This window comes from Fusarium mangiferae, assembly GCF_900044065.1.
Source record: "Fusarium mangiferae strain MRC7560 genome assembly, contig: FMAN_scaffold010, whole genome shotgun sequence".
NCBI classification, from domain to species: Eukaryota; Fungi; Ascomycota; class Sordariomycetes; order Hypocreales; family Nectriaceae; genus Fusarium; species Fusarium mangiferae.
Window position 1 is genome coordinate 1276592 of NW_024573930.1, and position 11078 is coordinate 1287669.

At 48.9% G+C, this 11078-nt stretch overlaps 4 protein-coding genes across 4 annotated transcripts; 3 read left to right on the forward strand and 1 right to left on the reverse strand.

Moving 5' to 3' along the window:
- Window positions 1–145: 145 nt before the first annotated feature.
- On the forward strand, window positions 146–3342 carry FMAN_02517 (uncharacterized protein; the record flags this gene model as incomplete). The annotated part of the gene is made up of 2 exons (XM_041820088.1): window positions 146–2358; window positions 2409–3342. 2 exons carry the CDS (start codon window positions 146–148, stop codon window positions 3340–3342), a joined length of 3147 nt encoding a protein of 1048 aa, XP_041686003.1.
- Window positions 3343–5814: 2472 nt separating this feature from the next.
- On the forward strand, window positions 5815–7969 carry FMAN_02518 (uncharacterized protein; the record flags this gene model as incomplete). Its single annotated transcript, XM_041820089.1, has 2 exons — window positions 5815–6185; window positions 6310–7969. 2 exons carry the CDS (start codon window positions 5815–5817, stop codon window positions 7967–7969), a joined length of 2031 nt encoding a protein of 676 aa, XP_041686004.1.
- Window positions 7970–8290: 321 nt separating this feature from the next.
- On the reverse strand, window positions 8291–8738 carry FMAN_02519 (uncharacterized protein; the record flags this gene model as incomplete). The annotated part of the gene is made up of 2 exons (XM_041820091.1): window positions 8291–8567; window positions 8623–8738. 2 exons carry the CDS (start codon window positions 8736–8738, stop codon window positions 8291–8293), a joined length of 393 nt encoding a protein of 130 aa, XP_041686005.1.
- A 755-nt stretch (window positions 8739–9493) lies between these two features.
- Window positions 9494–10969, forward strand: FMAN_02520 (uncharacterized protein; the record flags this gene model as incomplete). The annotated part of the gene is made up of 2 exons (XM_041820092.1): window positions 9494–10163; window positions 10215–10969. 2 exons carry the CDS (start codon window positions 9494–9496, stop codon window positions 10967–10969), a joined length of 1425 nt encoding a protein of 474 aa, XP_041686006.1.
- Between the last annotated feature and the right edge of the window lie 109 nt (window positions 10970–11078).

Genomic DNA, 11078 nt, shown 5'->3' on the forward strand with positions numbered 1-11078 from the left:
CGAACCACGTGATTGCGCGTCTGCCTCCCGTGCTCCCGTCTTCTATGACGAAGTACCCACCACGCTCTACCTTAGTCTAAGCCGTTCATCAAGCTTTAATTCATCCTACTTCGCAGAATGCGACAATCTTATTTACGAGACCAATATGCCTCCTTTAGTACCACGCAAACGCTTGCGTGAGTCGCCACCGCTTGGAGAAGGGGGATCATCAAAAGCAGTCAAAGAGAAGCCTGACTCATCACGGCGCAAAGCAACACTGTACGATGATCTGGACGCATCTGCAACACCCAACTCAAACTCGATTCTGCATGAATTTGGAGACGACGATGATGAAAGCTCATTGACATCGTTGTCAGAAGATGAATTTGAGGATGTTGTGCCGCCGAATCAATCGAAAGCCAATGACGCGGACTCTGAGGACGATGAAGATATTGAGTTTGAGGATGTCCAAGCACCAGTCGCACCACTACCGGACGCCCCGGTAACATCCGGGGACTTGGAATTGACACTCACCAGGGACACTAGAATCTCACTCACAAATGCATTTGATAGAAAAGGACCCTCAAAACGGGAGAGGAAAGTCCGCCATGCCACACATTGCGTTCACGTCATGTTACTTTTGTGGCACAATGCCACCCGAAGCGCATGGCTTTGCGATCCCGAAGTCCAGGCGACTATGATCTCTCATCTTCCTCCAAGACTCTGGGATGAGGTGGATCGATGGAGGCGCAACAGTGGTCTAGAAAAGAACCCGACACCAAAGAAGCCAGTGAAGGAAAATGCAAAATCGAAAGGGAAAGGCAAAAAGGCCCAGGATCGAAAGTCGCGCGACTGGGGTGCAGAAGCCGAGAGACTGGAAGAAGGGGCTGTTGATATGAGTCATGGAGACCCCCTATTTCGACTTATGCAAACATTGTCAGCTTGGTGGAAACAGCGCTTTCGAGTCACAGCGCCAGGGCTGAGGAAATGGGGATATATGTCTCTTGAGCGATTAGACCGTCTTACGAAAGCGCAAAAAGTCGAACCTCATGATCCAGAGCAATTTGGTGAGAAGATTTCAAACCTGGAGGACTTCAGACATCATGCGCGAGCATGTGAGGGGAGCAGAGATGTAGGTGCCCAGTTATTTACAGCTTTGCTTCGTGGACTGGGCCTCGAAGCACGAATGGTTGCAAACTTGCCTTGTCTAGGCTTTGGATGGAATAAACTTGAAGAGGCCGAGCCTGAAAAGAGTGGAAGCGTGGACCAGAAAAACGAAACTTCCGAGAAGAAGGCGAAAACATCCACAAAGAGCACGGTTACAGCAAAGAAGAAGTCAACGAAGAAAACGAAAGAGCCCACGAGAAATCCCACACGGAAAACAAGACCCAAAACCGAGGTTGAAAGCGACCCAGATGATCTGGAGCTTGAGTATAAGGACACTGATGATGAATCTGTCGTTGAGATGGATATCACGCCAAGGAAGACATCGGCCAAGAAACCGACCAAAAAATATGACGCCGACATGGAGTTCCCACACTATTGGACAGAAGTCCTATCACCAGTCACTAACAAATACCTGCCCGTCGATGCTATCGTCAAAAACGTAGTTGGAACAAACCGAGATCTCATCGAATCATTGGAACCTCGCGGAGCCAAGGCCGACAAAGCACGTCAAATTATGGCATACGTCGTGGCTTTTTCACAAGATGGAACTGGCAAGGATGTCACAGTCAGATATCTGAAGCGGAATACGCTTCCTGGCCGTACCAAGGGAGTGAGGATGACACCAGAAAAAGTCCCTGTCTACAACCGTCATGGGAAGATAAAGAGATACGACCAGTTTGACTGGTTCAAAACCGCAATATCTGGATACCTGAGAGGCAGCAAGGACCACCCTGTGACAGAAGTCGACGAGATGGAAGAAGCAACAGATCTGAAGCCTGCCAAGCCCGAAAAGAAGGAGGTCAAGGAGGGCCAGGAGACATTACAATACTACAAGCAGTCCAAGGAGTTTGTCCTCGAGCGACACTTGAAACGTGAAGAGGCGCTCAAGCCTGAAGCCAAGGGTGTCAAAGTGTTCAAAAACAAGGGCAAAGGTGGCAAGGTCGAGGAAGAGGACGTGTTCCTTCGCAGCGATGTACTGAACGTCAAGAGTGCCGAGACCTGGCATAAACAGGGACGCGCACCACTGGCAGGAGAGCAGCCATTGAAGAGGGTACCCTATCGCGCAGCTACGATAAATCGCCGGCGAGAAATCATGGAAGCGGAAGCTGCCACAGGACAAAAGGTCCTGCAGGGGCTCTACAGCTGGGAGCAAACTGAGTGGATCATTCCGCCACCGATCAAGAACGGCGTTATCCCCAAGAACGAATATGGGTATGTAGCCGATTACTTCTTCAAACTTGAATCTACTAACCGGGCCGTAGGAATATCGACTTGTTTGCTGAACATATGTGCCCTGAAGGTGCTGTGCATGTACCCTTCCGAGGGGCTATGCGTGTTTGTAAAAAATTGCAAATCGACTATGCGGAGGCCGTTGTGGACTTTGAATTTGGTCATCGAATGGCTGTGCCTGTTATCCAGGGAGTTGTGATTGCTGAAGAGAACCACGACATGGTGATGGTAGAGCTCGAGAAGGATGAGGCAGAACGTGCACGAAAAGAAGATGAGAAGCGACGAAAGAAGGCGTTGGCTCAGTGGCGTCGCTTCCTCATGGGCATGCGCATTGCAGAACGAATTCGACAAGAATATGGCGAAATTACTGATGAAATATCAGTATTTGGACATGCTAGAGACTCGGTCCAGACCAAGAAGCAACCACAGGTTGAGGATGAAGAGATGGCTGGCGGATTTCTTCCAGAGGGGTATGTGGAAGAAGAGGAGGAAGAGCAACCCCCGGCCCATCACACTTCGAGCTTCTTCCCTGCTGTTGATGAGGACGACGACGGCGATGACGGACTAGTCATGGAGCATCATGGCGCAGATGAGCAAAGAGTAATGATGCAGATGGAGGTTGACAACAAACCAGAACCGGCCCCAGAATCGCAGGTCGAAGCATGGTCGGAGTCTGAAGCGGAGTCTGGACCGGTGGACACAAAGTTCGAGGCAGGGCTGAAGCATGAAGAGGAAGAGGAAACCAAACTGGATCCGCAATCCGAGGCAGAGTTTGAGCCGCCACAAACGAGTGCAAGGACAAGGAGGCGAGGTCCAGCAAAAGTAGCCAAGGAAAAACCTTCAGCTGGACGGGCAACAAGACGGTCAACGCGGAGCGGACGGAGAGTTATCTCGTATGATGAAGATGCGATGGAAGAGGAAGATGAGGTAGGAGATTCATATGCTGAATCTGAGGGCGATGAGTAGGATTGGCCCCCTGAGCGGCTCGGCTCAGTGTAATAATACATGATGGTAATGTGATAGCACGAATAATGATAATACCTATCAGTTGTCAGTTTGCAGGGACGGGAAATATCCGTTTGCGAAGTTTACAAGCCAACGAAATGAAGATTGACTCTTGGGCCGACAAACCACGGATCTGTGCATTGGCGGTTTGATGGGATATGAATGTTGTGTAACTAAGTAGAAACTGATTTGTTTCAACTACGTTAGCTGGGAGAGCGAGAGGACAGTTGAATAGGGAGGTAGACTACCCAGTTCTTGGTTGGAGAGTCGATCTTTACATAGCATCATGTAAATATGCTTTCTCTCAGCATTATGCTGTAGACTAACTAATGGATCTACTCCTAGAGTGAGTGTATGGATTATGCGAATAGACCTTCTAGGCTAAAATGATAGGCAGATATTTGACCTGGCAAGGAGTTGTTGGGTTGTATATTCAGCTGAATGACGGACCAACTGACAACCCCTCACTCATCTGGCCATCCACATTCATCCACATACATACGTGCATTTGGAGGAAGCCGTCTCATCTGATTGATTTGATTGACTGAGTGACTGACTTTGATCCCCTTCCGAAGAAACCTTATACGCCACAAACGCCGTCGATGCTTTGCTCTGTTGTACTAAGGCCGGCTCTAAGTTAGGTACAGGCTAGACGACCACCTTAGTAGTTGAATGCTACCATTCATTCAAATTGCATGTCGCATCGTATCATACCCAAGTGCGACAGCTTATTTATCTACCTACCTTGCCTACCTTACCCAAGTTACAGACCAACACATTGCATCCGTCCAATCCATCCATCACGAGACCCAAGGTTTCTTCCGTCATCTTTTCCTGAACTTGGGCTTCTTTGTCCATCACCAAGACTGACTCTTCTCCTGCATATCTCTGTCAAATTCGTAATAAACTACTCCAGCCAAAGAGTGTTGCAGCCTCTATTCTATATATTGGCTTTTGTCGTCACTCGCTCATTCACTCACTCACTCACTCACTCGGCTCCCACCTCGTCTGACTCTTTTACTCCGCATCTCGTGAGCGTCTACCTACCTACTTTCTCATGAAGTTATACCAACATTATGAACTTTGGACCTCATGGTTGATGAATTAATTCTCGAAACATAACTACCACATCCTCTGGCATATTGCGCCTCCCTCCATCCCTCCATTGTCCAGCTTGTTCTCTCCCCTTACATAGTTCCTCATTTCGTATTGTCAACTTCCATTTCATTGTTTGCAAACCTCTACTCTATTGAAGCGAGCGGGGGTTTGAAACGAGGCAGCTTCGAACTGCGATAGTGCGATCACTGAACAATCGATCAGTCGCTGTTTATCCATTTTCCATTTGCAGATGGAGTCTTGAATAAAGCACAAAGAAGGGATAGAAGGAGCTGGTCATTCATTCTCTCTCCCTCTCTTCCCGTCTATTATGAGCGACAAAACCTAGACGCCTTTAACCTTCTTTTCTCTTCGATTCTGCCTCGTCTCCTCTTCTATCTAGGTATCTATCTATCTATTCTCCAAATTCACCCATCTTCAACCGACGTCGAATTAATCAATCTCAACATCACCATACGGCCTCGATCGTTCACCTATAGCGAAACGAAGTACAAGCGATTAGTTACGCACAGCTTCAACTGTGCTGAGTATTCACCGAAATACCTACAGAATCAGCATCTTTGTCGCAGGTAAGAATATCGAGGTTCTTCTGTCTCAACCATGTTCTGGAGCAAACAAGCAAACAAACAACAAGTCAAGACTTTCTTCACGCCGCAAAGTCGCGGGCTGGCTTCTCGCATCCCATTCTTCGAATCCTTGTGCCAGAGAAGAGTGCCACTTGCAGTCATGGACATAAGCTTTCGTGTTGAGCTGTGGCGTCATTATCACCACAGACGCCGCCCTTGTCTCTCAGTGAGCGACCTCCGAAGACACGGCGAACCTTGATACTCATTTGCCTTTGCGCTCGAAATTGTTTCGGGTGAGCCGTGAAGAGTGGAAGAGGTCATCGTCTCGGAGTGAGAGTGAAAGTGAAAGTCAAGAGTTAGTGTGAAAGTGCGACGCCAACATCTTGGTTACTTACTATCCATACTTATGTGACAGTCGTTGCAAGTGCTGAATCACTGTCGCAATTAACTCCTTCTGTTCCCCACTACCACCGCATCTTCCCTTCATTGCATATCCCTTTGAATATCAGATCATTTATTTGTGTGAAGGGCATCTGCTCGAGCAGTGTCAGCTGGCGGTATCATCATCATCATCCACAAGTCTCGGAATGGAAGTGATACAGATCGATCCACCCCCAGATCATCAACAAAAAGCAGGCCTCTTCGATACTATGAATTCATTCTCTTCATCTCATTCTAACCGTTATCATCAAACCTAGGCCTCAACTCTTGATCGAAAAAAAAAGAGCCAGAGAACTTGACCATCACGACGATGGAGGATCCCGAAAGCGAGACAGAAGAATCATCTCCGCCTCTACAAGACACTTGCATACAAGAAGTAACTGCTCTATTTCCCGACATCTGCCTTGAGTATGTCAAGAAGATTGCTGGTCCTCTATCATTCGTCCCCCATGATGTGATCAATCACCTCCTCGATCTCCAGGAGTCGGGGCAGGTATATCAAAAAGCAAAGCGACCAAAACAGGCCATTGGCAAGAGGAAGCGCACGGCTGAGGAACAAGGTGAAGACGAAGGTGAAGACGAAGTCGAGAAACTACAGAACAGGCTCTCCGAAGCAAAGCGCAAATACAGTAACCTCGAAGGACAAGTCATTGCCCCCAAGAGTACCCAAATGGCCACTATGTAAGTTTATCTCCCCTTTCCACCGCACATATTCCGTCATCTGGTGTGTGGCTTTTGGTGTTAGAGCTTCCTGCCAGCATGGGCGAGATTGGGGCTGAGAGCTGTCCAGTTAACCTTTACACAGGAAGCAAATGATCGCAGGGGATTTCCCACTGGTGCCAGTCAAGGTCATTCAACAAACCCTCTCTGAAAACGGAAATCGACTTTTCCCAACATTTAATGCCATTAATACTGCCATAAATCAGGCAAGCGATCATCACCCGTTGCCTTGGAAATTGAAGAAGACGCCCTCAGTGCCGGTACAGCGATACAGAAAAGAGAGGATCGACGCGTCCATACAAACCTGCTCTCATGACTGGGAAAAAGAATTGATGAAGGAACTCGAGGCTGCTCGATTACTGCAGTTTGACGTAGCTGAAAAGCGTCAAGCAGAAGCACTGGCCGAGGAGGCCGAAAGGATGAACCTCGAGTCGGCAGATGCAAGAGGAGAAGTAACTGAGTGCGGGTGTTGCTTTGCCGATACTGCATGGAACAGACTCGTCTATTGTCAAGCCAAGGATCCTCATCCTTTCTGTATCAACTGCGCCCGCCGACACGCAGAGACACAAATTGGCCTTTCAAAGTACGAACTTGAATGCATGTCCATGATAGGGTGTACGGCTGGGTTCTCTCATAGCGAGCGCCAGAAGTTCCTGAATAAGAAACTGACTGCGGCAATCGATCGAATTGAACAAGAGGCCAGTCTGCGCATGGCCAAACTGCCCGACCTCGCCAACTGCCCCTTTTGTCGCTACGCAGAGGAGTACCCGCCTGTCGACGTCGACAGGGAGTTCCGTTGCCGAAACGACGACTGCAAAATCACGAGTTGCCGGCTTTGTAACTACGAAACACACATACCGAAAACCTGTCAGGAGGCAGCCATCGAGAGAGGTGTCGATCTGCGGCGGGAGGTAGAAGAGGCTATGTCGAGAGCCCTCATCCGCAAATGCAACAAGTGCAGCACCCCTTTTATCAAGGAAGAAGGCTGCAACAAGATGACTTGCACCCGAAAAGGCTGTGGTAACGTTCAGTGCTACGTCTGTTCCAAGTCTTGTGACTACAATCATTTCAACGATGAGAGTCGAGGGGGTAAGCAAGGCAACTGCCCCTTATTCGAGAGTGCTGAAGAGCGTCATGAAAACGAAGTCAATGCAGCTGAAAAGGCAGCTAAACAGAAGGTCTTGGAGGAGAATCCAGAGCTTGCATCAGCGCCCGAACTCCTGAATTTCAACATGTCTGAAAAGGTTAAGACCGACGATATGCGGCGGAAAAGCAGGTTCGGACACAGATTTAGGGATCGAGCCGATCACATTCCTGTGCCGCCGAATCCGCCACTTGGAGGGCAAAGGCCATTTCTTGATGTTCCGCGGCCGCAGCTGCCACAGGCATTGCAGGGACTGGCACACGGCGCAAACCATTTTCGTCAAGAGAATCATCTGCTGAACGAAGTCCATGGGCAGGCACATAGAGGACTCCGATATCACCTTAAGAATGCATTTGATCGCCTTGGTAATAGAGTAGCACCACCCGCGCCGGTGCCGGAAGCACAACACATGGCAGGAATACCGATCCAAGCACAACAACAACAACCCCAGGTCGGAGCGTTCCCAATGGCACCAGGAGACCCGGGCCCAGCGATACCAGGGTTGCCGTTTAACCTTCAAGGGGCGGTAAATTTTAATCCGTTTTATCCGTACATGATGGGCCGACCTGACTATATGGGTAACTGGCGTGGCCCAGGGTAGCGATGACTGGGCTCAATGAGCGAAAGGGTTTGGTTGAGAGGTAGGGAGGTGACTGTGTGGAAACTTGACGGTGCAGGGGACGAAGAGCAACACAGCGAATGTGACCACCACGTACTCTCTGGCAAGCGGTGCAAGAAACGTGAAGGCTAGGGGAATGGGAGCAAGGTTATGGATCCAGAAGGGCGTTGCATGTATTTTGTGGGATAGTCTCATTTACTTCATGGACTGCGAGACTGGGGTCTTCGTCATGTTGTTAGACGGCGTTAATTTCATTCCACGAGCAATCAAAGTGTATCATAATATTCATATACAGCCAGTGCACTACCTGTTTCTCCCGAATCGCTCATGCCACTTCCCTTTACCGCCACCAAGTCCTTTTGCGGTACCAGCAGACACATCAGGAACAGTATCAAGCTCAACAGTCTCCTTGATGGTAGAAATGATAGAGATGCCCTGCTCAACAGGTCCATCTGACGATGGAGGCAGAGGCGTAGGTGAGAGGAGCATGAGAGCATTTGAAGTGTTCTTTTGACGAAAAGCATATGTCTTTGTAGGCGTTTTGATAACAGCCGATGAATCAGAGGACTCCATAGTTAGTCTGGCTATTATCAGTATAGTACTTGTGAGAGGAGTGAGATTAGGGGTTGACTTACACGGGTGCATCGTCCGATTCGAGAAGAGATAATAGGTCCGGAGGGAGTTCGATGAGACGATAGCTTGTTGGGGAGGGGTTGTGCTGGACTATGATACCGCCTGACTGGCTTGCCATTGCGATGATGCTTTGTTTCTGGTGATTGTGGAGGTTGAAAGGGTGAGTGGTTGGTGTATGAGAGAGAGAGAGAGGGATGTATCATGACGCGCTAAAAGCGAAGTGGGCATTTGGGTCCACGTGAAGATCTCCCGTTAGAGTTTGGAGGCTGAGAGGAATGAGTTACACTGATGGGCAGACAAACTTTGCCAACAAGAGTGATATATCGATACATGATTGATCTTATGACGACTCTTGATAATTATGAGTCAGGATATAATCAGATTGCCAGGTACAGACATTGCTTACCTAGGTACCCACTAATCTACTATATTGAAGGATAATCTGTCAGAGCGAGCATCTTATCTGAGCTGCCCCTCTATCATGACAGATGAAAGACACAATTGAGCGCTGTTGGAAAAAAAGGTATAAATTAAATGTATAATTGATCATAAGTCTAAAACGGAGTATATGTTAGAAAAGCGCGGGCTCATCGCTTCAAGCCTAAGATAAAAGAAGCTTAAATTGCTATTGCTGACTTCTTCCCCTCATCGAGGTCGATCAATGAGCAAATCTCACCCTCACAAACTGTACGACAATGAGTAAGATGCTCAGACCCAACTTAGAAGGAATGTGTACAACTGCCAATCTGTTTCAGTCATGTCAGATTATAGCCTCAAGAAGGATTTAGTCACCCTTGCTGTCTAACCTGCCTATAAATATGTCCAGAGTAGCAGCTTTGCTCGCTTCCTCCTTACTTCTCTATTCATCTCAAAATGACCATCACCAATTCACACAAGCCCGAGAAAGTCGACGTTGTCGTCGTCGGCGCAGGCCTTTCTGGTCTTCGCGCCGCTGTCGATGTCCATGAAGCTGGCCATTCTGTTATCGTTCTCGAAGCTGGCGACAGAGTTGGCGGCAAGACTCTGAGCGTCGATGCCTCTCACTTGGGAGGTAAAGTCGATCTGGGCGCTGCTTGGCTCAATGATACGAACCAGAGCGAGATTTACAAGCTCGCGCAAGAGTTTGGTTTTGATCTGATCGAGCAGAGAGCCACTGGATACAATCTGCACCAGGATTCAACCAGCAATGTTACCAAGATAAAACATGGTACCGGAATGCCTGTACCTCCAGATGCAGCCGATATTGTTCAGAAGCTCCTTGAGAAGCTGAACAAGTGGGTTGACGAGATTGACCCAGAGAACCCTTCGGCTCATCCTGAGGCCGAGATGCTGGACTCTATGACGTTCAATGAGCTCAGCGTAAAGTTTCTGGGTCCTGAGCTTGGTCCTGCTGTTGCTGATTCGGCTACGAGTCCTCTCTTGGGTGTTGGGCCAGATGAAGTCAGCGCCTTGTTCATGGTCGACTATATCCGCAGCGGTACGGGCTTGGACAACATGGCTTCTGACAAGAAGGACGGAGGGCAATATTTGCGCAACAGGCAAGGCCAGTACCTCGAGTCTATCGTGAAGTGGTCCTTTAGCTGACAAGAAACAGGCAACCAGACGTTTTCGGTCCGTCTAGCAGCAAAGCTCCCAGAGACAGCCGTGAGACTTCGCAGCCCCGTCAAGACAATCAAACAAGGCTCTGATGGTGTCTTGATCGAAACAGCCAACCCAAAGCAGAACTTCCGAGCCGAGAGGGTCATTGTCTCAGTTCCCACGTGTCTCTACCCTTCTATCAATTTCGAGCCGCCGCTACCAGGAAGTAAGAAGACACTAGGCGAAAGCACTGCACTAGGCTGTACGTCTAAAGCCATCTTTGTCTTTGACAAGCCATGGTGGCGCGACGCTGGTTTCAGCGGCATCATAGAATGCGAGACAGGTCCAATTCACTTCTCACGAGATACATGCTCGCCAGAAGATGGGCAGTACAGCATCACCTGCTTTGTCGTGGGTGACAGAGGCAGAGACTGGTCCAAGTGGTCATATGCAGAGAAACGAAGAATCGTGCTCGAGCAGTTCAACGGAGTCTTCAGTGGTGTCGGTGTAAAGGCACCTGAACCTGTCAATATCATCTTGCAGGAGTGGATCAAGCAGCCCTGGATCTGGGGTTGCCCGTCACCGGTCATGATGCCGGGAACGCTGACGAGTGATAGTGGAAAAGCATTGCGTGAGGTGGTTGGGAGAGTGCATTTTGTAGGCACTGAGACTTCGTTGGTCTGGAAGGGGTATATGGACGGTGCGGTGAGGAGTGGGATACGGGGAGCCGAAGAGGTTATTCGGGCGTTTAAGGGAGAATCAGCAGAATAGCCCACCTCTAGCCTGATTAGCTGCTTCTTGTTTCATAAAGCAGAATCAGATATGGACAGTCTATATTCTTCTGTTGTAGTTCATTTATACGGATAGTGAACTCAGTTTC